At 32.6% G+C, this 26,764-nt stretch overlaps 1 protein-coding gene across 3 annotated transcripts in view; it reads left to right on the plus strand.

Annotated features, from left to right (window-relative positions):
- Nucleotides 1-20,898, plus strand: part of RABEP1_1 (Rabaptin, RAB GTPase binding effector protein 1) — a 37,029-nt gene extending 16,131 nt beyond the window's left edge. Inside the window, exons 3-12 of one of the 3 annotated variants that reach the window (XM_051210595.1) lie at nt 216-708; nt 4,103-5,633; nt 8,617-9,704; nt 9,867-10,198; nt 11,321-11,524; nt 12,750-12,970; nt 13,549-13,727; nt 15,577-15,820; nt 16,702-16,848; nt 18,648-20,898. In XM_051210595.1, coding sequence (XP_051070602.1) covers nt 13,687-13,727; nt 15,577-15,820; nt 16,702-16,848; nt 18,648-19,043 — 828 coding nt within the window. In that variant the 5' untranslated portion in view covers nt 216-708; nt 4,103-5,633; nt 8,617-9,704; ... (2 more) ...; nt 12,750-12,970; nt 13,549-13,686 and the 3' untranslated portion in view covers nt 19,044-20,898. Of the gene's footprint in view, nt 1-215; nt 709-4,102; nt 5,634-8,616; nt 10,199-11,320; nt 11,525-12,749; nt 15,821-16,701; nt 16,849-18,647 lie in introns of all 3 variants that reach the window. The other 2 variants (XM_012944740.3, XM_051210594.1) reach the window with 2 other exon arrangements.
- The last annotated feature ends 5,866 nt before the right edge of the window (nt 20,899-26,764 follow it).

Below are 26,764 nucleotides of genomic sequence, written 5' to 3' on the forward strand. Positions count from 1 at the left end.
CAGTATTTATCGAATTCATACAACAGAATATTATGAAATATCTTTAAAAATTAAGTCATTCAGGTAAATCGCAACAGTTATTTTACAGTCTATTTTACTTATTACGTTTATACAACGTATGAGATGTTCAAATCCATGTTGTCATTATTGTATTATCTCTTCTTAAAACTTAAAATAATATTTCAATGAAATTTCAATCTTCATTCTGTTTTTAGAGTTCTCTGTCAAAAGTAACACAAATAACACTCTCCATAAATTCGTAATGCAAGGAACTGTTTTCAATTGATCTGTGGAATAATACTGGTTTATTTTGTGGAGTTAACAATTATGTTATCGCATAATTCGAATCACGAAAAAACACCTGTATGTGAAAATTTTCCTAGCAATACAACCGATGGCTTCATCAAACCTTCTTTACCTCCGTTTATTTCAAACATTTTAGACCTGTTAACCGATGAAGAACTTAAACGTCGTTTAGAATCTGTCTTGTTAGACAGAGAATCGGAACTATTAGAATCTCAGTCAGCCTGTAAAGATGCACAGAATGAGGCCGTAGAGTCACGGAAACAGTTAGTCAAACTTGAACTTGAATTGGCAAATATTAAAAGCGCTGCAGAAATGTTAATGACTGAACATGAGGATGCCTTATTAACCTTGAAAAGACAGTATGATGAAGAGTTGTCCTCGCTGCTGATAGCTTCTGAACAGGTGAATTTTTGGTTAGAGAATTGTGCGTGACTCTGCGCTAATTTTTCAGTGTGGAATCATCTGTTAACATTGTTTACTTATATACATCCTGTAGTAGACTTCTTGTGATATGCATTAATTTTATTTCATCCAACCAACACAAGTAGTGTGATTTGATTAAAAAACCCATTTCTAAAATCATACATATAGTTCGCTTTTTAATCTTGAAGAGAGCAAGAATAAAGATTTGAGCCGAATAACATGAATTCATTTTATTTAGTGGGCTACTTACAAACTATAATATTTAAAATCAACATTAACATAGTTTACACACTGATAATAATGAGCCGGCATGGTGAAGTTACGGTTAGAATAAAGGTAATAAAATTAGGAAAATATGCAGTGCTGCAAATAAATACAGTAATTTAGAGAAGATTCTAGAACACAGAAATAACTACACAATCAAGCAATTTATACCTTTATTTGAATCTTCATTCCATCATAATGATACATATTCACACCTAACCGATTTCACTGTACTAAGTATGTCAACTTTCACGATAATTCTAAGATAGCATAGGTTGTAAGCAGCTGACTAAACAAAATAAATTCATATTGTTTTGCCCAAATCTTTATTCTTGCTCTCTTCATTGTATAATACATCGGTCTGTTAAATGGTTTTGAACTGTTAGTTTTTGAACAGCCGAAGCATCTGAAGCAAATGTATTGACGAAGTGCAAGAAGAGTAATTGTTTTCAGGCAAAAGTTATGGGAAACTATGTGTTCGATCACTTATCAAAATGGTTGTTATATACACTCTCAGAAACAGCCTATGAAATGTATGCAATATTTATAACCATCTGGATACAATTTCGCTACTTTCTAGTTCATCGTACTGTGCAGATCGTGCAAAAACATAAACTTACTACCGAGGCGCAGGTCAGGCATTGGATAATCTTTTTCCCCCCTTCAATCAAATGCTTGAACATTCGTACATATTTTAGGCCAATAATCATTGTACTTTATGATATCAATGTGGCACCTAATTCCTAGGATGGGATTTTACTCTGAAATTATCTGTTGAATAGTGTTTTGTTTGAGTTTATTTAAATGTTCATCGCTCGTTTCACGAGAGTGAGAGTATACAACCACCTTTCCCCATTGTTCAAGTACAACACTGAAATTACATAGGGTTACTTAGTTTTAGACTCCGTCTTGAATTTTCCCGTCGACAGGATTCTGGAGACAGCTTTGGGCGAATTATGTGGTAGTAGTGGTGTAGAGAAAAACTTGTTTGGTTATAAAGTTTCAGACGGACAGTTCTACCATACGGTAATTCCAACTATATGATGGTCAGATGAATTCTATCCTTGATAAACCTATCCAGTTATCGTTGTCCCTGAAAGTTTACTTTCGCTGTGTCAGTCATCGTGAGACCTAGCAACATGTGTTTAGTCACATTAAAGGGAATCATCCTAATGTTTTTATGACCCTAGAACTCTGTCCTCGGTAGCTTTATCACATCTCACGTACGTCCACCCAGTGACTCCCAAACTAAGGATTATTTCCAATTGCTAAAAATTGTTGGAAAAATTACACTTTAAAATATAGAGCGATATAATTAAAGGATACTTATGTTACATTGTCATCTGTTAACATACGATGACTTCGGATACCTTCATAGACTAATGTCATGCCTTAACTCATCCATGCTTAGTCCTTTTACAAACTATTCTTGATCCATCAAGTGTATAGTGATAATGGTAATGTATGTAGGCGTTATTTTTAATGCAGCCACCCCAATGTTTCAACCATATTTAATCAATTTTACAGAGCCGTCAGTAACCGAATACCTACTAGTTAAGCATGCCTTTAAACTTTATTGGCTGTCTCATAGCTATTCTGAGGACTGTCACTCAGTGTAGTGGTCCTTTTATAATCGGTCAAATATCTCTCAGACACTATAGTTGGAGTTTTTTAACGCAACTCATAATAGTTTAACTATCACCTGAAGTAATATTGGTGTGTTCATAACGGAAACTAGTTAGGTCATTTTATGGATCAAGTTCTTAAAACTTCAATATACACTGGTCAAAAGTGATTTCTTTTCAAAATCAATTAATTGTGTTTTAATAAATTATACTATCGATACTAATAAATTGAGTGAATTGAATCAAAATAAACTGAAAACTGGTATTCAAACTACACAGATTTTTAAATGCATTACAATCTGAATTATTTGTCATTTAATTAAATGTTGTAACTCAATGATTAAGCTATACTTCAAGGCTTTTGTTTATTGTATCATAAACTAGAATGATACTTTTTGATTAAAATTTGACACTGGATGAGATAATTCAATTTCCAGAAATACTATATTTCTCTAGTATCTTCTAAAGTATGGCTTATCAGATGTTGCAAGACACAATAAGCATGTGATTTGTTTTACTCTTCTTTCATAGTACTTTCATTGATTATTAATAATTTATTGGTTCTATTTTATGTGCATGTACACTGACATCATTGTAAACCTTGACCAGTAAGCATGATAAATATTTTCTGTGGTTTTTATATTACAAATGTTTTCTTATTAGTTAGTGTGTATTAGGATTCTATTGGATATTAACCCCATCCAGATTTAACTTGAACGATTCTCTGTAGTTATAGATATATGAATAGGAATGATTCATTTTTTTAGCCTGTAAGGGCTGGTACTATATAAAGCACATATAGGTTATTCTAGTCTCTGGACATATCAATCTATTCAATCTTCTCAAACCATATTTTTACCCTGTCACTTATTCTCTTATTAACCCTTACTGATTTTTTATATGAACGTATGTGTATGCATTTCTTATCTTACTCATCACACATCTGTAACTTATTTTGTCTGACTATAAATATCGAGTCACACATGATTAAGACGATCTCGCTTACATGCCTTCTTCACCGTGCGTCGTTTCGCTTCTCTCTTTTCTTTTTACTTCTTTCGCTCCGTCTCTCTGACTGTCTGTACTGATCAACCATTATACAAAATATACGTATTCAAAACTTCATTCTCGTATTTGGCTTATTTAATTCCGTTATTCCTTAACGTAATTTAAGTCGATGGTTATATACGAGGATTGGCGACATGTATATTTCGGTAACAAGCGGCAAACGATATACCTGGAGTCAAATATAGGTCCATTAAAAGCCATTATTAGTAACTCTGGAAATTCTAGTGTCCCATTTGCTCAATTTTGTCTTGCTAACATAAATATGAATAGTTAAGTGAAGTACTTTAAGCATTTACACCCACAATGTTTTGTCTCAGTAGATGTTAGATGAACCTAAACTCGATAGTTTAGCCCAACCATATAATTTTTAACTCATCACAAATCTAATTTTCTTCACTATTTTTCATTTATCATAGGGTTATTTACATCAGTTTATAGATGGTCAATGTTCAAACGATACATCACATTCATCACCAACTGAAAATGAGAATTGTCCAACCTCCAAATCATCACTTCTTATCGCTGAAAAAAAGTCAGCTCAAAGTTTAGCTAATCAAGCATTGGATAAAGTAGAGAAATTAGTTCGACGTGTTGGTCATAAAGCACTAACAAATAATTTTATTTTAAACAAATCCACTGTTTCATCTTTTTGGGCAAATCATGACATTGGTTCAAACAAAGAGGAGGATAATGATGATGACTATATACGAGCAATAATTGAACCTTACGAAACAGAAATTACACGTCTACAACAAATTTTGATCAATGCTTCGATTCCATTCACTAAGACAATATTACATCCTAGTATGTGTTTAGTAATTCATTCATTATGTTTATTGTCCTAAATTTTTATGATTATATAAGTAATTCACTTTTGTAGGTTTTTTGACAAGTAGATTCAATTTAAAACAGGTATACAGTGTTACTGATAGTTATGACTGAACAATGAACTTGTCTTTAGCCTTTTTTTACTGAAAGATTATTTGAAAAGGTAAGGAGTTAATTATTGACCACCATAATAGTACAACCTCAATTATTATAGGAAGACGCATTGTATAAAGACTATTGACACTAAACTCAATTGATTCTAAACTTACCTAGTCGTTTTATTATCTCTGTTGTAAAAGCGTTAACATGAATTTTCATCATCATCATAATAATAATAATAAACTGACATATTATAACAGACAAGTTACCCCAATGTCATCAACTTGTGATATGAGACACTTAGTGAAAAATTAATTCGTTAATAACTACATCTGACTACAGTAGCTAACATTTGATACTAAACACTCTGTTTCGACAGAGCGTCCTTTGTTTGGACAATAGAAAAGATGGTAACTTTTAACTACATGATGTTTTAGATCAGGGGGGAAATGAATTCAGAAATGAAGTATATAAATTATGTCATTCATTCAAACTTGACTGTATTTATGTTGAAAATCTTTATTGTGTATTATTAGTTGTTAAGTTTTGCATTTTTCCATTGTTAATATTCTAGTTTAAATTTATCTGTTTGTGTTACCACAGGCGCTTGTTTTTAGGTGAATGCTTCCATTTCTCTTGCATTGACAACATCATTCTCGTTTGTTTCCTTTACCTCTCTGCATTAATGATTTCTTACTTTTTAAGACTGAATATTCGCTTACTGATATGGTAAATTAATTATTTTGATAATGCTCTGTTTATTGTGCTGTAGTTAAATGATTTTGTGTTTCTTTATCCTATTAGATACGTATTCGAAACTGTATAGTAATCTGTTATGTTTTATTATTGCAGTCAATTAGCGTATTAACAAACTGTCAAAGAAACATACAATTGGCTATTCTTTTCTCAGTAGAGTGTTGATTGAATGTAAAAGTTCATCGTTGAAATTCTCAAAGTTCTGATAATCCAACCAGTTTGATTCTGCACTATATTAGTCAATAAAATAATTCAACTCATTTGGTAAGTGCAGATCTATGTACTCACCATCGAGTCACTAAGTTTCTCCAAAATTTAGTAATATTACTCAATTTACCAAACTAAAATAAACGGAGCAGCTGTGTTCGAATCTGCGTTTTAATGGTTGGATGGTTAGTACTTTGATCCACTTTAATCCACCACTTCATTCAGTCATACGTTTAAGTTTATTCTCTGGGTTTGAAATGTAATTTTATTTTTTTAACCTGTAATTTAATTCGTAAAATTTTTTTATACCATTCTTGGGAATTTTAAAACTTACATAACAAACTTATCTTAATTAGCCAAACAATGAAGGCGGAAAAGGAGGCACTGAACAGCTGTTTTTTCTATTGTGAGACTCCTCAACAGTGTACATGCACCATCTCTTAGGGATTGAACCTAGGACTTTCAGGCTTCCCAGCGAGTTTTTAACTTTAAGATCACTGAGTTGCGAGCCAATCGTTTACATTTCTACCGTTAATCAATTCGTATTATTGCGCAACTGTCTTACACTCTAATTCATGAGTAGCTGCTTCATTTCTGATACGATTGCACCCCACTAGTCAAGACTTCTGACTAGAATCCTAAAAATTACCTTCCGGAGTTAGTCGCTAGGGTGCTTATAATTATTGTTAGTATAGGAATTCATAATACGCTGCTAATATTCTTAGTATAGCCAATAAAATTCTCACCAATATTCTTAATTTTAGAAAAACTGCATGTAAACATTTGTTTTTAAAAACGAATCATGTATATCGTACGTAACGTATGGAATCCATTTTTATAGACAAGTTATAATATTCTAGTGGGAGTTTACAGTGTTTTTTTCTTTTATGTGTTGTTATATTTCAATATTATTCACTTAACGATTGTTAATTTTTCATTATACGTGAGTTTAGTATATATTATTATTTGTACAGAATAATAATAAATATATTCGGCATCAGTTGCGTGCGATGTATTAGAAGAAAGTAATTTTATTTCCTTATTATTATTATTTAAACATATAAATATTGGTAAAAAGAGGCACCAAATACACATGCGCCACACTTCGTCATCCCATTTGTGTGAAGGCCAGAACAACGTGGTTTCCTCAGGGAGCCACATCCGGAGCATTTAACCTAGAGGTCTAATCCATAAGGCACTGAAGCAACGTTAGGAGATGCAGTCGTATGGTAGCCTGTGGCCAACAATAGGTTCATATGCCATTTGGTCCCTTAGGATTCTGGAGCCCATATGTGCCATTGGTTTGGAATCAGGGTTTTCCAACTGCCCTAGGTGGGTCCTCTACATCCACCAACCCGATTAAGGCGCCGGATATTCGCTTTTCCTCCTCTCAATTTCGTAAACAACACCCCTGCTGCGAAAAGGCAGTGAGTAGGAATTCCCTGGCAGTGGCTATATATGCGTGGCCATGTGAGAGCACTAAGAGTAGTAGAGCTAACCCTTCCCACCATCGACCGAACCAGGCCATTTGGGGTCTTTTTTATTTTCGATTCAATTGGTAAATTTGTGTAGTTGTCTATCAATCTGTGTACAATATATTTGACAAATGGTGCTATCAAATTATTTTTTATTTAAGTTACATTGCTAGAAAATGTATTGGTATATCAAGTTAGTTTTAAAGCCTAATTACTCTATTTGGAACGTTTGGTCAAACCAAACTATAATTGGCTAGTAAGTGTGGTAGACAGATATACTCTTTTGTACTACAGAAATATATTGTAAACTATTCTATATTAATTATTTTTCCATCGGTTCCTACTCTATATTTTGTCCATATACGTTGTTATTATTGATATCTGGTTCTTGAATAAACAATTAAAAGTTTCTGAGTTTATGTGGATTTATTAAACGCCGCGTTATAACACCATGACATCATGACTTATTTCTCAGTATATGATAAATACAATTATATTTTCAGAATGGGGATATCTGGAGATCTTAGTACATTTAGCAGTTGAATTCACGAGTCGATCTAAGCTAAACCACCATTAAAAATCTGGAAACACTGAAATGCCGCTTCATATAAGTATAGGACTCCTAAGCAATGCGCACCCTCGACCCCGCACGCTGGACTCGAACCCAAGATGTTCGGTTTTGCACGCGAACGCTTAACCTCTAGACCACTGAGCCGGCATCCGATGGTGTTAATATTTAACTACAATCGATCAGTGTTCTTACGCAAATCTTCAGTCATTCTCTGAGGTGGATAACTGTCTCGCCCGACAAGTGCTTCGAGGTTTTCGATGGTGCAAATTCAACTGTGAAATGTTATAAAATTCGCTAAGCAAAACATTTTAAACTGGAATATTGCAGTATTGTAGAAATTAAAGTTATTCAACATTCATTGTGTATTAAATTTATGCTATCATTCTAATAGTCAGTTTGTAATTTTTATTCATCCTCAATTTAGTAGTATATCGATTAAAACAAAATAATATTGTAACTTATTTGACTATAGTTCTTGTTTCCCAAGTGTAGATTTGTCTAATTGTCTTTGAGTTATACTCTAAATATTGTGGTAGGAGCAGTCTTGTTATTCGATTGGCTAGATAAGGTGTAGCTAGGTTTGAATCTGAAATATTAGTCGTTGGTAATGGAGAGCGCTTCAGATACCAAAGCCGTAGGATTCTCGATCGATAAATAATACTCTTATATATTCCTTTTGTTGTCTGAGTTTCATAAAAAAAACTTGCAATTTTTTTGGTTTCGTAGCTATAAACTGTTATGTTAATATTTTATATCAAATGAAGTTACTTATTAGTTAGCGAACAGTACTGTCATCAGGCTTTCCATCTTATTCACTTTAGTATTTGACTACGATCTGCCTTTATTTTGATTTACTAGTTTGCTGTTTTTTGATAATTTTTTTCTCAATTTCAAGACAAAAATTACATTGTCCACTTATTCTGACATAGATTTATTCATCATCAACCTGTTAAATGTTTTTTTTTGTTTTATAAAACGATCGTGAAATGTCTAGTCAGTCATCATCAATATAAGACCTGGTGTATAGACGTCCGTCAGCCCGTATTATCACATCGCATCAACAAAGCAAGGTAAATAAATACCAAAGAATTGAAATAATCAATAATGCTACAATGAATTTAAATATGAAGGAGTTCAAGAAAAAAAATAGGAATGAATTTTCGGGAGGAAGTTATGTAATTATATTGAAATTCAGAGTCTCGGGATCCATCTGTTTGCCACTACAACAGATTGTGTGAGTCACGTTACCTGGGAATGTAACCAAATGTAGTTTGATTCGACGAAACCCTTTTTTGTCAAATCTCTTTAGGTCACTTCAATCTTTCTTGTTTACATCCTCCTTTCTTCTCTTTGTTTATTAGTTCGTTTTTTCCAAAGTAAATAAAAGCAAACTGTTCAGGTGTAATCATGCATAAATCTGTATGTCATGATGACTTGATCAATTCTAGTCAAAATTAATATTTTTAGTTGATTAATTAATCGATTATTTGCTGACGTCAGTTGGTTATCTGTTATATTAACTGGAGTAGTGGACAATTAATTAAAAATAAATATAAATAACGTAAAAACAATTGTTTTTCTCTTCATCATTACAAAAATCTTATGGCATGATTGTTGCTGGTGGTGGTGTGATATCTTCATATTCTGCTTTTTTGCGTTTATTAGTGTTTGCATGTCTGATTGTTCTTCTGTCCTGTTCGTTTGTTATTTTAATATTCAATTCTTAAATTATTGGCGTTTTCAAGGTGAATTAAATTGTACTAATTTTGCTGTATCAGTTATATTTCTTTTTTGTCAACGAAGGTACATATGGTCTTGACGTCAATCAATATTTTTTTAATTGATCATATTTGAATGAATTTTAACGTTACTGTGTGCATTTTATATTCCTTTATTTTTAGCAGGAAGATTGTAGACAAGGTTATAACTCATTTTGATAGAGAATAATCTAGTTTTTTTTATTTGAAGGTATCTGTTATTTAGCCACTACCAAATGTTGGATATTATTATTAGTTCAATGAGTAAATGATATTATGTCGTAAGACTAAGAAAAATAAGAAGCTTAAGTTCAGTCACACATAGGTAAGGTCACTAGTTCAAACTCGTGATTTGTACATATCTAGCATAAAACAATGCTTGCTGTGTGATTTTCAAAGATTCACCAATATTATGTCAGTTTATAATGTAAATACCCTTCATATTATACACCACTTATTCGTATCATGAAAATGGTAATTTTTTTAGATTCAGCAACAAGTTATAAGTTATCAGAGGAGAAAATTGTCAATAAAATTTCTCATAATTCAAATATGAAGATAGAAATTTCTGGAAACAATATTGATAATAACAATAATAATAATAATAATATGGTTGATCCTGCTAGTAATCCGAGTAATTCAATTCAGAGATCATGTGACCAAATGACAGAAAAGCATTCTATGCACAAATCACCTGATAATTGTAATGATCATATCAATTCGGATGATGACAGAAATACTCAATCGACTGTTGTCACACAACCAATGTGTGATCATTCTACATCTTTTGAAGGGCAAATCTACCTAACCGATACAATGGTTTGTTTATTTATTTACTTTTCCGTGTTTATTATTATCCATATTTGTATCATTATATATGTTATCCTAAGTGTTTTCACTATTGGTCCAAGGGTTGGAACCTAACAATCCACATTTCTATCTCTCATCAGTTCAGAACATTGTGCAATGATCAACTAATGGCATCTGTATGAATAGACTACTTTATTCTTGATACTGTTAAATCCTAATACCTTATTAAAATTCATCACTAATGAGCATATAGTTTTTATCACCATGTGATGTCATTATGGATATAGTTGTGAATAGACATTTAAAATCTTGCAATTAACGGCCAGGCGCAGGTTTGCCAGGTACATTCATATTTTTCCCTTTATATAACTTTTGACAAACAACCTAGGTATATTTAAATTTATGCACTCAGAAATGCAAAAGCTCCACAATACCGTGTCTTGCACGTATATTATCTGACGAACAGATCGTGAGGGCTGACCTAGTAGAAAATGTATGGTTTTAAACATTCGGCGTATTCATCGTTGCAAAGATTATTATTTTCTGATATATCCACTTAATTTTATATGATTTCATATATATATATATATATGCGACGAATATGACGGGTGATTGTTTGTAATATTGGATCATGAGAACTTCATATTGTACTAAAAATATAGTATCGAATATAGCCGATATTATTATTATTACCTATATCCCTAATGTAAAGATAAAAGTTGTATTATTTAGGATTTGTTAAAGCATGATTCTTAATCCTGTCAAATCAGACTGAGAGAAAGCATGATCGAAGCAAATATAACGATATCTGTATTATTCTGTCTGTTTTTAAAACAACAATTTATAATTTGTGTGGGCGATTTTAAGGTCGAAACCCGAACGCCTTGACCACTGGACCACTACCACCACCCTGTATGCACATAGCATGTGGTCTTTGTTGAATACTCAAAGCAGTTTCGAAAATGTCGTTCAATGTATATTTTTCCCGCGAAATCATATAAAAATGACCAAGGGTTTTTGAAGTAAATTTAAGCTCTTACCGTTCAGTATTCCCTAAAAATACAACAATTTTGGTTATGTATAATATCAGATTTTGTTTATTGTCTTTTTATCAATAAACACTGTGTTTAGAAAAATTTACAAAAACAGCTTTCCACCGTTAAAAATGAATTAGATTTGAAAAGCCACGCTTTGAAAGTTGCTACAGATCGTCAATTAGAATTGGAAAATGCCCTTAAAACTCAAGTTGCTGAACAAACATCTAAAATAGAAAAAATTAGTACAATTTCTAATCAGTTGGGTCAACGATTAGATAGTTTGCAGTTAAACTACCAAGTGAGTTTTCTATTTATTTGTTTTATTTAAAGGACTAATATTTGAACGAAAAATATTCTTTCCGATAAATTCTCTTCAGGTTCTACAATTATATATCCAAATTAATAATTCGAAAAATGGCTAATTTAAGGGTAAAGAATATTCTTCGTTCAAATATTACTCTTTTAATATGATGGGGATCTTTAAGCGATTAAATGATTTCATTTAGTTATTTGACAAGAATTCTTTTCCAATAACACGTATTTGCATAGTTATTGGTAAATTTTTAGTTTATTCTATTTTGCAGCAGAATCATCTAACATTTCTTACTGTTGTGGTTAATGTACAACTCATTACTCATCTGTCCCTATAAATTATCTAACAGGTTGCTTTATCATGATTTAAATAGTCGAGAATTTCTTTATCCAGTCTCGTATATAGATAGGAGTATGAACCACTAGGAATAAGACAGTTGTGTTGTTATCCATGATTCATAATCATTTCTTGGTGTTGGAACTCAAAAATTTATTTACTTTCTTTTTATGAAGCAGGTTTTAACGTAATAAACATCAACTTAATGACCCCTAGAGTTTCTGTATGTGTAATGGTTGTGGGGTCTATCCCTCATTGTAATAAGTTTTCTGCAAGACCCAGTTGACTTCGTTTAAAGGGATAGGAAGTGCAATAACCATTATTTTCTACAGTTGTATATGAATGTGTACTCGTAGCATAGTTAATTCCGTCTTTGTATATTTGACTTGTTGCTAGTAGTGGGATGTAGTATTCGAGTTTCGTCCTACTTGGGACTTGTCAGATGGATGTACCTGGGTCCTAGTGTTGATTTTGACGTTTAGACTCGAACCCAGTATTTTTCTCTTTAAACCCTAACTTTTTATCCAACAACCTACTGATTCTATGTAAAGATTAATATCTAAAGATTTGTAATTACTCTATGTTGATTTTCAGAACTGTAATTAATCTCCTTACTCATATATGCTTGGGTGGATCACTTCGATATAGTCCTTTGTCATAAGTTTTGATATATTTGCGTCGAGATGATACACTCCAAATATGCATATAATAATAGAAACCAATCAATTGCAGTTATAAATGTTAACAACAAAAGGGAATTAAAAACTCTTCTTTATAGTTACTCCTGTTTATTTATTGTATTTCCTTTCATTTCTTTTTTTTCTTGATTATTACTCATTGTACATATTTGATTATTTTGATTACTTTTTTGAAGTCTTATCGCGAAACAACTGAAAAAGAAATATCCACTTTATTAGTTGAGCGTAAAATTGCTAGTACAAATCTAGAAATTCTCCGTTCACATTATGATGCTCTGGTTGGTAGACGTTCACAAGCTGCTATTGAATTAAGTAGACAACCAATTCAATTACCTAATGAGAAAGATGAATTAGAACATTTGACGTTAAAATTATATGAAGAAAACTTATCATTTCGGTAGGTGTGACTTTTTTCTGTTAATCTTTTTGGTGAATTTTTTCCTCGACTACAAAATTTATTTTCATAGACCTATGTCAAGTGTTTGTTTACGTTCTTTGTCCTTATCTTTCTCCTACCAGCTCGTTTTTTGTGTGCATTGTCTTATACTACTTATCAACATTCAGTAAATAGTTGTATTGTTAGCAATTTCTACGCGTATGTGGTAACACAGGTTTGTTATGTTCTAAAATATTTACGTACACATACAGTATTTATCATCAGAATTAGTTTCCCTCAACCCTTGTAACAGTTGTTCTCAGTTTTGTATAGTCTTCGGATTTTTGTCGAAATGCGACGGTTTCTATATTTGTTTGCTTGTGGTTCCCTTTTTGCTCGTTGACAAATTGTTATGTAGATCAGACAGCTATCAGTTTACGTTATGGTTACGAGTTATGGCTTTTTACCTTATGAAAAATTATTTACGCAGTCAGTTCTTTAATCTTGAATCCGAACATCGTTTAAGCTACTTTGAAAAGTTAATGAGCCATGTCAAAATGTTATATAAATTTTATTTGTTTTCTGTTATTTTTTCTCAGGAAAAGCTAATTAAGCGAGACTATAATTTGTGGATGAACCAATCAGATTTACGATAACAGATCTTGAATTTTGGCGCGAAATCAATTCATTCATTTGGCTAAATAGAGTTTTGTCATTATAGCTGATATCAGTTCGTGATGAAAACCCTATATCTGATTCCTAACCCTAACTATCAACTGTAAATATTAATCTTAATTCCTCACACTGTTTTATAACCGTCATTTATCTGTAGTATATAGGCTGACATTCCCAAGATCTCTTTAGCGTCGTTCGAAGGTCGTCCATAAATTATAGTCTCACCGCGAATAACTTTCTCGGGATCACTTTTGTAATTGCTTAAGTTTGTTCTTATTCTTCAATTTCGCTACATCTAATTATTCTAAGTGTTCTCGTAACTAATTATTGGTAGGTTTTACTTTACTTCTAACTACGTACAAGCTAGCCGTCACAGGATATTGAGTTTTTACGAGCTCTTTTTCGTTAATCTAATTAGTTCGTCAGTTTAGTGTAATCCAATAAACATGGACATTGTTCTCAAGGTGATAATGTACATTTGTACATTATTGAGCTTAGTAGTTGAAGTAGTTAATCTTCAACGTCACTCCACCTGGATAGCATAATTAGCCGTCAGATACGTAAAATATAACTTGAAGCGGTGCAGGGAAAACTAAATGTGTTCTAATTATATCAATATTCCCACTTATTGATGTCCAGTTCAAAGTAATTTGACTTGTGATAAGTCCTATTCTCTGCATTGTTGACTGAATGAATAACTAATCTGCATTAACTTTTGTCAGTGTATGATGATCTCATTTGTGAGTTCACTGAGTCTTCACGATTAATAGACTCTGCAGGGGATTTTTGCAATTTATCTTCACTCCATATTAAATGCTCGACTGAAAGTGTATATAAATAATTTAAACGAACCCACACGTATGCTAAATATTTTCTAATTATAATTGAATTTTCTCACGATTCAATGTTTCTGAGATGCTTCTCTTAGTCTATACTCATACATAGGTTCCGATTTTGTATGTTTTTACTATGATCAGTTTTCGTAATTAACCTATTGACTATGATAAACTTTCCTCCTACTAAAAATTGTTTCGGATACTTAATTGTCTGTGGTAATTAAGAAATTTCGCTACACGTTCTGGATAATTTTTCTCTACGATGTATTCCCATTTTGTTTACTAGTTCTGCTTTTCAAGTGTTCACATATTAGTTCTATTTATCTCTTTAACTGAAAGTGAGAGCTTGTTACCCAATGTGTCTGATAATATTTCGTTTAAAAAAACCCAGCAAATAGTTTCTTTTCGAATTATTAATCATTGTCGGATAAGATTTTTACTGCGACATACATATCCCTCAGTTAGTATTGCGGTCATTTTGTGCCTTATATCGGAGTAAGGTGAAAAAATATCTAAAAACTATACCTTAGATACTATAAGAAAGGAAATACTATTTAGTAATATACAAATCTAGGTAAATTTTAAACAACCTGAAATTGTAATTAAAAAGTTTGAGTGATTAGTACTGGTCTATCCAGCAACAACCGAATAAATTTTGTCCAGTGGAAGATTATTTAGACCATACAGCAGTAGTAGTACGAATCCAAGTTCTGATTAGGAAACTTAAATGATCTCTCAATGATCTGTATTAATTTTATTGAGGTTACAAGCATTGGGAAACCATTGAATGACTGTTTCTTCCCGGCGTGGGGCTCCCCAGTAGTATGCAATTTCTGGTGGCGGGGTCACAGATTTCCACTGCCGATGAGTTCCATACTGGGACGAAACAGCTGCCCAATAGTTCTAGTTTCTTAATGTTTGTTTAAATGAGGCATTTTTGACCTTGATAGAATGCAATAGTCTCCACGATTTCCATACCGATAAACAGATTAATCTTTGTTTCAATTAAAATACTGTGATCAATTTGGTTTGATGTTGATATACATAACTAGAAACTTCATTTATATACATTTAAATGTATACATATTGTTAGTGTTTTTGATTTTCACAATAAAGTGAAGCACGTGATCATTTAGAAGAATGTTTAAAGAAGGAAACTGAAACTCACAGAGAACAGCTAGCAAATGAACAACAAGAGCGTATTAATTTTGAATCGTCAATTCTACAAGAATTGGAAGATGCACGTAGACGTCTAGCTGATCTTGCCAATATTACAACTGAACGTGACAATGAAACTGTTCTAAGACAGAAATGTGAAGATGAATTAAAAATGTCCAAATCTAAGTTGAATGAAATACAGGTGCGTGTTTATGTATGCATATAGATTATTACTTTTTTTCTATCATTGTCATAACAGTTAATCAGTTAGTCATAGTCCATGTAGAACCTAGCATAAATATACATTGGTCCAAGTTGTCATGCCATATCGGGAAGATTAGCTAAAACAAAATAATCTAATAAAAATAATGATGAGAAAGTCTATATATATAAGGATATATAGACCATAACGGGCAACACTTCAACATTACTCACTATTGCGTGAGGTGACCGTGCACTTGAAGGTAAAACACCTATGGATTCACTGTTTCTTTAGCCTCGAGAAATTTGCCTGAAGCCCGTGAATTCAAATTGGTATATGAGTATCCGCTAACACAGATAATACAATATCTCAACATGTTTCTACACTACTTTCATATCTGCATTATATGCTGTAGATAGCCTGATTTAAGCGTAAATTTACTTGAACAACTCTCAAATGATTCCACGTTAGAATGTAACAAGTTTTTTTCTCTTTACAATGCCTGGAGATTCCAGAGGTTGCTGTTAGAACGCCTTTTCAGTGATAGCGATGTCAACGAGCGATTGATTCAGACAAAATCTATATTCATGAGTAGAATAATGTGATTTATTCAAAAAATAACCTCATCCTACTAACGGAACAACTTTTTTTCAATAACATTAAGACTGCGGTACAATCGTGGATACTTTAAAAAATTTTTGCCTGATGTCCTTGTCCAGTTGAACAATTTACTCACCCACATTAGCCCGCCTATACATACATCTTCTACCTACTATATTGTCTTCAAACAACACGTGATCTTTCTGACTTTTCAACAGCATATGATCTCTCTATAATTAAATTCTATTTTTACATTTTGTTCTATTCTTTTTTAAAAAAAGGCTAAATATGAACTGACTGAAACTAATTTAACTGAAGCTCAGAAAAGAATTATTGATCTACAAGATCAAGTTATTCGATTGCAAAATGATTTAGACAATGTGGAATCGGTTCAAGCTGATTTTGTTCGTTTGTCACAAAATTTACAAGTGAGTCCTATTCATTTGATTTGGTATCACTTACATGTAAAGTGTCCCGTTTTGTATGATTATATCTAGGGTTACTGACCAATAAGTTGATGTTTTAAAACAACTTTTATGATTGTAAACCATCATCTCTATTCATAATGCTTGTGACTTGAAGTAATGTCGAGGCAATCCACACAGGATGCACATATGCCAATAAGAGACTGATCAATTGCAGTCCTAAACATCAATAGGAAGATTCAAGTAAACAATACAAAAACTATTATAATTGTTATTATCAGTAGAATCATACTCGTCACTTGTTGTTTTCTGCATGAACCCATTCATAGGATTACCTTAATCAGGTTGCGTGAATCGTTAACTGGATCTTTTTAATGACTTAAAGTAGTTTTTTATTATAAAAACAGCATTAATTGTTTTTATTGTGACGCACGGTGTACTACACGCTAACCCCGGACTGACTACTTGAGCGAGAAAGTGTATTGAACTGCCGAATGAATTGCACAACTGTTCATTCATATATACGACTCTATCCTTAGAAAATTAACACATTGACCCCAATGAAATGCACTTGACCTTTAGGTGACTTCTGATTGCCATCGATTGACCTTTTACTACTTCTAATTGGCTCTCCATATCAGTTTTAAAAACAGTCGCTAAAATAATAATCCAGAGCATTGACTTTTTGTTCCTTCCTAATCTGGACACCTTTATCGTGTATGGAAAGCTTTAAGTTCCATCGGAATTGTGTTATTATTCGATTTTCGATTCATAATCCTATAATCGTGCATATTCAAACTTTACTGTATTCACAAATACACCACGAATACCATTCAATTTTGTCATTTACAAAACAACACACTTGTCACTTGCCTTAAGATAGACTTCTCGAAGTCATCAAAATTTTAATAGAGAAAACACGTCACCTTTCAGATTAGTCAAATAATTTTTATATTTCAGCGTAATAACTTATCTGATAACAAAGTGTTCCTCTTATTACCCGTAAGTTTTCAGCGTTAAAATAATGGTTTGTACCGATGGATTGATAACATGCAAGGGGACGATGTGATGGAATAGTGGCTTCTCATCAGACTGAGTTATTGACATCTACCTAGTATAATGAGTTGTTAGTCTAACGACGTATCGTGCTCACGAAACACTGAACAAATGAACGAATATATTTAAGAGTCACTTATTTATTTATTTATTTAAACACATAAACATTGGTACAAGGAGGCACCAAACAGATATGCGCCACATAAATCATTCGATTTGTGTGAGGGCTGGGATACGACCCGGGTGCCCAGACGGAAGCAGGTGGTTTTCTTAGGGGGCCACACCCCGAGCCTTGTACCTAAAGGTCTGACCCACAAGGCAATGGAGCATCGTGAGGAGATGCAGTCCCATGGTAGACGGTTCCCTTAGGATACTGGAGCCTATGTGCACCATTGGTTTGGAATCCGGTTAAAGCGCCGGACATTCGCTTTTCGTCCTCTCAATTTCGTAAGCAACAGTAATGCCACGAGAAGGCAGTGAGTAGGACTTGCATGGCAGAGGCTGTACACGCGTGGCCGTGTGAGAGCATCTCGAGAGGGAGGGAGGGCGGGCCCACCCCACTCTTGGCCATACCAGGGCATTTGGGGGCAAGAGTCACTTAACCAATAAACGACTTGAAGATAAATTCACTGAAACTCACTAATTCTCCAATCATTGTGAACAGAACAAACTATTGGTTCTTCAAGTTACATTTCCATTATGTAGTTTTCGGTCTTTTTTATGTTGTGCTTTTAAATTTATCTCAGGTTCAACTGGAAAGATTGAGACAACAAGATCAAGAAGTAAGATGGATTAGTCCAGATGACGTGACCAACTGTTTTTCGTGTAATTCAGCATTTCCAATTGGACTTTCTAATAGTATCAATTCGAAAAAAATCAATTGTCGTCATTGTGGTAAAGTTCATTGTTCCAATTGTACAAAGAATACTATGCCAGCTGGACCATTTGGTCATCCGGCTGTTGTATGTGATGTATGCCATACATTGTTGAATAAAAATATTGCTCCGTATTTCAGCACAACATCATTAAATAATAATAATAATGGTAATAATAATCAAAGGGATCACTTTCCATCTTCTAAACGTTTCAGTCTGTCATCGCCTACACAATCCTCAACTAATCTATCAACTAAACCTTCTTAATAACACTTATTCATTATTTATCCTTTCATAATATCAAATTACTACTGTTTTGTTTCTGCTCTTTCGTTTAAATTTCTCTTCTAATCTAACTGATCTATAATAAATTGTTTGAGCTGTCATAAATTAATTGCATAATCTTCACCCTTTTTTTTACTTCACTTCCTTCACAGTGTATACACAAATTAATTATTATATATTATTTTGCCTTTTTATGTATTTATTACTGTTTAATGTTTACTTTATACTTCTTTGAATTATTTCTTCATGTAGACTTGTATGTGTGTATGTGAATCCCATACGCTAATGAGTTTGTGTTCATGTGATGACAGAAATCGTCACATAACCGTATTTGTGCGTTTTTTTTTTTTGTATGAACTCAATCAAGTTTGTATATTTATGTTACTTTTGTTTTATTCATTTAAATATTGACTGTACCATCTTATTATTATTATTACTTTCATTATTATTATTATTATTATTATTATTATTATTATTATTATTACTATTATTATTATTATTATACATACATGTCTTTCAAACTTAATGTTTGTGTCCGTTTATTTGGTTTTCTTCATCAGCAAGATGTGCTACTTTGTTTTCATTTCAGTAGTATAAAATATGTATTCGTTTTGTTTTGAAAAAGCACACATTAGTTTGCTTATACGAGTATTAGCATGAAATTTATTAATTATTCTATTCATATTAAACATAATAAGAAACTATTCCATTCTTACTTATTTATCTATTTTTTCGATATGTTGATTATGTTAAACATGATCACGTATCAATCATTTTTGACGATTTATATGATAGTGTGAACAAAACAACAATGATAAACAGTTCTTTAGATTTGTATGAATTTAATTCATTTCTTACTTTTTGAATCGCTAGCTGAGGAAAAAACAGACTTAACAAGGAGATTTAAATAGGCAATAGTGAAACGTGTCCGTCGAGTGTATAGGTGTAGTTAATAAAATGTAAGTTGAAAAGTCAACTATTTCTGTTTTCTTCCTCACACGCTTCCTGATCCTAACAATATAGGTATTTATTATGATTGTGGAAAAAGCTTCTGATTGTTTCAACGCGACAAATCTGACATGTTATCGAGATTGCAAATCAATGTAAGACAAAGAGCCATTGAATGAATGGACAGCTGTTTACCAACGAATATCTACGACCCCTTACCAGAGGTTAAACCTGACACCTTGAATCTCTCGCTCGGTCGATTAATCTCTAGATCACTGAGCCGGGATCTCTTGGTATACAAGGCTAACTTCAATCCAATCTTGCTGTCGTGCGACTATATTCCATTGTATGCGGTGGGTACCTTTCTCACATCTGACATGAGTAGACTCCAGTGGCCACGGCTTCTGATTGAAACTCCAGGAATTCTCTCGGATCTAATCAACACATGATGTGGCTCGGTGTTTGGAAGAACAGTAACACTAGACGAAACCTTATTCATGATCCAATCACTGATTTACATTTATATCATTGCAGTTAGTAAAGATGGGCGTCTTTTTTATTCAGGAATATCATACCATTTGATATTCACCATCATTTTTGTATCTGTAGTTGAATTTCTTAATCTTGGCACTGTTAAACTGCAAATTATAGTAGATAATGACTTGTATTACAGCGCACTTCATTAGCCGTATTTGATGTGATTAATTTCATTTACCTTATCATTGTCAATGGTTGTTATAGTAGGTCTCCATTTTATTTGATTTCGCTCAAATTGATTTGTGCGTATACAAAATGGCAATGTTTCTATATCATTCAGATCATAACGTTTATAGATTTTCACACACACACAGATGTGATCATTTAAATCGTTTTCATTTACGAACTCTTCCTGTCTAAAAAATTCTTGTTTTAAAATTTTTGGCAGTTTTCTCTGAATAGTCATGAACTATCTTATGTCTTACTGTTTAAACTCAAAATAAACATCTATGTTTTTTTACAGAGACTGCTTAGTAATTAATTATTTTGTGACAATATGATCAGAAAAACTAATGTTTCCCAATGTTTAAATAAACAACTAGTCGGTTGATTTAATTTCTTAGAAAAATTACATAAAATGCTAAAGATTGAAATATAGATTCGATAAGAAACTATAAAACTTAGGTGCGTATCTTTCTTAGTATAAAGGTCTATTATCCGTGATGCCGTTTGTGTCAATCACTTAACTACTGTTATTTTTGTCCAACCTTATCAGTCGTACCTACCTTGTGAGAGAGTTTTTGTTCCCGAGGTTTATTTCGTTTTCAAAGTCTATTCATTGTCGAGATTCAAGAATCGGTTGTGTGCGAACATTTTATTAATTCAATAATCATTGTCATTAGTGTTGATTATGATAATTCTATCAATGATATGTAAAACTTATATTTACTGAAACTATATAATTTCTCTGTCTAATAATATCTTGCATAGTTACTTGATACTGACCACACTATATTATATTTTATTGGAATTCATAACATTTAATTTCCTGTATATGCAAAAACGTGTCCATTGCAGAGTTGATTGACAATTCATTTTTAACATTATGTCATCAATTGAAAATAATTAAACATATTAACTTTTATGCAATTTGATTGAAAATAACGAAACCCAATGAATTTATTGCATTCGACTATTTTCACATCCTATGGTCCGTCAAATACCACATGACGAATCGCCATTCAGAATACCGACTCTTATGAACTTGTTTCGTGTCAAACAGCATTAGCAGCCTTGAGTCAACTCTCAATCCTTATTGTTTCTCTGTATAGTAACTGCTCGCCTCGACCAGCTCGTTCAGCCCAGAACACAAATATCAGCCTTCTCTGTGTAAATCGTAAATATTAGACATACTTATTTTATATGCAAACAGACTAGACCGCATCACATCATAAAATGAAAAATAATAATTATAAAAGATCAAGACAAATGTGGCTGTAAGTGTGGGATACTTTAACTGATAAGTTGAGAATAATTAAATAATGGTAAATCGTATTGACACATGATCTCAACTATTGAAATCTTATTGCATTAACCAATAGGTTAAATGAAAGCTTATGGCAAAAGGGATATAAACATACATATAACCTAGTTACTTAATAGGTATCAAGTAGGAATATATGTGATAATAGTTCTTAGGAGTTGCCGTTCATTTATTCTTCGTTCGGATAACAGCAACTATCACTTTCATCTTTGTTTTGTTCAAATTCTCCGTATCATTTTTTATAAAATAAAATACAACATTTGTAGATTCAACACCATGTAACTTAATTTAGTTAAGCATATACTTGAACTTTTCTATCCATGTTAGAGAGCTGACTAAAAATAGTTTACTTTTTTCAATGTACTATCAAAATTGTTTTTTTTTAAATCAATAGAATTGTCCGTATCTATTCTTATTGATCAACATGATAGCATCGGTCATGTCTACAAATTTATTGTTTCATGATAGACTAATTAACTGTTATGCTTTGGAAGAATCAGTTAGTAGTGTGAGGTATTCTTCATATAAACATTTAAAAATTTTATTGTATATAACTTAATAAAGAATATTTCCATCTTTTTAAAATTATTATCACATTGAATAAACTGTTCTATGTTTACTTCCTTATTAATGTACTTTACAAATTCATAGTATGATTACAAAGTACATACTCTGTAGCATTGTTTCGTGTACAAGTTAATGTAATTATCTTAGCCTTATTATATTCATGTGATGCATACGTGTGTACTATCAATTTTCACTGGTTATTTTATTTTAATTTTTGAAATATTAAGTAAAACGAATTCATTGCATGCATTACTTTGAATTTGTATTGTAACTTGAGTCTGAAGAAACTGTTCAAAGTGTTAAATGTATATAATTGAATGCATGAGTCGATCTAAGCTAGATTACCATTGAAAACCTGGAAACATCGGATAACCGTTTCATCCTAGTAATGGACTCCTCAACATTGTATATCCGCGATCCCGAGCGCAAACCCTTAACCTCTAGAACATTGAGTCGGCATCCAATGGTGTTAATATCTAACTTTAATCGATCCACGATCTTGCGCAACCCTTCATTCATTGTTTAAAGTGGATAACTGTCTCCACCCGACACGGATTGGAGTCCACTGGTCACGGCTTTAAACGTAAAAATACCACAATCTCCACAAATTCCCGTTCCGTTAAATTTATTTCAGTAATGAATCAGATGATTAAAAGTATAGCCCACAAGCGGATTTAAAAATTTCGTTAACTGAAATTGAATAAAAGTCCTAATGAAAAGAACTATGAGGAAATTTTTTCAACTATCACTAATTTTTCATAAACGTATAGTTGACTAAATAAAGCGTTTAAGTGACCGAGGTGAGTGATAATTGAATATTGATCGTATCAACTCCGTCTTTTCAGTACACTCTAGAAATAAATCAGAACTACCGATCAACGGACTGATTATATTGTTAACAAGTTTTCAAGAGTTTTACTTATGCCTGTTACCCCTCGTGGATCATAGGCCGCCCACTAGCGCTTTTCATTCAACTCTATCCTGGGCAATCTCTTCCAGTAGCTATTCATCCTTTTTATGTCTGCTTCCGATTGCTGTGTTGTCCTGCCTTCCTCTTTTCAATTCCCTTCCAAGATTCCAAGTTAGCGCCTGCCTCGTGATGCAGTCTGGTAACTTCCTCAATGCATGTCCTATCCCCTTCCAACATTTCTTCTCAATTTCCTCTTCAGCTGAAAGCCGGTTTGTTCTCTCCCACAATAGGCTGTTGCTGACGGTATCCGGAAAACGGACATCGAGTGTTTTGCGTAGACAATTGTTTATAAATACTTGTGACTTTTTGATGCTTGTTGTAGCGGTTCTCCACGTTTCAGCTTCGTACAGTAGAACTGTCTACGTTCGTATTGAAGATTCTGACTTTGATTCAAGACTTTTACGTATACATAAACGATTTTGAAAATAACTATTAACTGTAATAGAAAAGCCTGTCCAGTCACCTTGTTATGTTGACATGTTCGTCTTAAGCAATTCATCTTATGAGAGCACGTTTTCAGAGACCGGACGTCAGCTCAAAGTTCTCAACGAGGTGGTTAATTATACTCCCGAAAGAAACTAAAACTACTGGCTAATAAACTGGATACATTGTTATTAATAAACACTTAACTATCAGTGATACAAAAATGACTTTAAAAATCAATATACATTGAGTTATAAAAAGTTTTCTCAATCAGACTGTTATGTTTTTGCCAATTTTTCATTTTGAATACCGCTGACAAGTGTAAGTTTTCAAACATCAGCTTCAAGTCCCATGGATACTCGATAATTCCAGAGTTCTATCGTATGAGTATGCATTGATAGGATCATTTTGTTTGCATACTTTTTAACTTCAGAATTTACCTTACAATAATAAATAAGTTTCAGTTGAATCGGCAAATATGAATCTCGCAGGGGGCGAGGTCGTGGATGCGCACTGCTGAGGAGTCCCACAGTAGGACGAAACGGCCGTCCAGTGCTTCCAGGTTTTCCATGGTGGTCTAGCTTCAACTGACTCATGATCTTAACCATTGAAATATGAAAGTAATATTTACCACCGCCTGGGGATTAATTTTACCGATTTATTTTAGATAGTTAATTACAAAATATTTAGCTGCTTGTCTTCCAGCTGTTGTTAGTTGTTGATCGAAATTAGATTGTAGTTAAACGACTTACACAAATTCTCTTTACCGTGAGGAAAATTCATCACAGTTACAAACCAGATACAGTTGTTTGAGATATAAGTTATTGAATAAGGATTTATGGTAATTATTGTCAATTGATGCTGCTCAGATAAATCTATTCATTATTTCATCACTCCAGCGGAACAATATCATTAGTGCATTTCAATAATCAGGCGCAAGTTGATCCTTTTTGATATGACGGGATGAAAAGTTAAAATTACATTTTTGTTCTCTCAATTTCGTAAACAACACCCTCGCCGCGAGAAGGCAGTGAGTAGGACTTCCCTATCAGTCTACCCAATACTCAATTTATTTGAAATTATCAAGTCACACCTTGGTAATGATACCTATAAGTTTCATTATTGAAAATAAGTTCTCTGATATTAAATTCTATATGTATTTGGTGTATTTGGAATAAGGTAGAGAATATTAACAGGACTATTTTTTGGGACACTATACAATTATTCACTTTCTTCTAATAATGTAAATGAAAAAGGACTCAAATTTGTTAAACTATCAGAATGTTTTCCGAGATTCATTTTTCGACATAATAGAACAGGCATTTTTATGGATGTATGATGTATTCATGAAATTTTTGGATAACCATTTAAAATCATTCATTTATGCCTTATAATAGTTTAATCTTTTCATTCTGTTAAATATTTAATATTTATAATGTTTTCTAAACTGTATAACACTTCATTCAAACTATTACTTTACTAATACACTTGCTTATGATATAATTTATTTCACCTTACTTCCATAAAAGTTGAATTCATTACCTATCATGTTACATATCTGGACATTTCTAAAGCCTTCGATATGGTTAGCCACCAACTTCTTATAGGTAAACTCGCATCTTATGGGGTTCAAAATCCTTTGCTAGCTTGGTTTGATTCCTTTCTCAGCAATCGACATCAAATAGCTAAAATTAACTCTTCATTGTCTAACGCTGTCCCTGTTAGAAGTGGTGTAATACAAGGTAGTGTCTTAGGTCCTTTGCTCTTTTTAGTGTTTATCAATGATATTTGTGAAAGTTTTTGTGTGGGTAAACCCCTTCTATATGCAGATTATCTTAAAGCAGTATATTCATCTTCTCCACATGAGCTGAAAAATAAGCAAAATTGCATCAGCAGGGAGCTTAACAAGGTAGTACAGTGATGCTTAAAATGGCATCTGGAGCTTAATACGGCTAAATGTGGATGGATATGCTTTGGCGATACATCACGAAATGACCTTAATTACACCGTTAATAAATCAACAGGCTGTCCATTTAGGAAATATTAAAAATTCCCGGCTGATGCATTGGATCGCTGTAATACATGTACTACTTAAACAACTACTGAACTTGTATACTTAAAACGTTCTTCTATCACATGTTTGTTCTGTACATCTAATGTTCCTCTTTATATCAAATTGATCATGCCTGTAAACTGGCGTGAATTCTGTAATTATTATTTTCCAGAATATATAAATCATTATTATATTTATTGTTTTATCAATTATGTTACAAGATTGAACTTTTGAATAAAACAAAAATAATCAACTGCACTTCAATTCAATTAGTTATCAATCTTCACATGGTTCATTTGCTAGAAACTGAGATTTTCGCACTCTAAATTCATATCATATCTGTATCTATTACAATGTACCTTTATGCATTATATCGTACATATCGAATTAACCAATAGGGTAGCAAGAAAAATTTGATTGATATATAAACAAATCCACAGAAAAACTTTAACGTGTAATTTTCTGATTGGTCGCATCTTATTGATCTAAAACACGGGAATATAACCCGATTTTAGACAAATTCTTGAATAAGAAATTAAATAGAAAAAAAAACACAACAGATTGAATATTAGTCAATATTATGGGTTGACAACTGAGGCGATTTGAATTCTCAGCTGCTTGCAGATGAGATGATGTAATAAATGAGGGAATATAAAACAATCTCACTTATGTTCTGTGAAATAAACTTTTATTCTATTTGCTGAAAACAGCTAAGAATGAAT

The sequence above is a fragment of the Schistosoma haematobium genome, chromosome ZW, assembly GCF_000699445.3.
Source record: "Schistosoma haematobium chromosome ZW, whole genome shotgun sequence".
Lineage (NCBI taxonomy): Eukaryota > Metazoa > Platyhelminthes > Trematoda > Strigeidida > Schistosomatidae > Schistosoma > Schistosoma haematobium.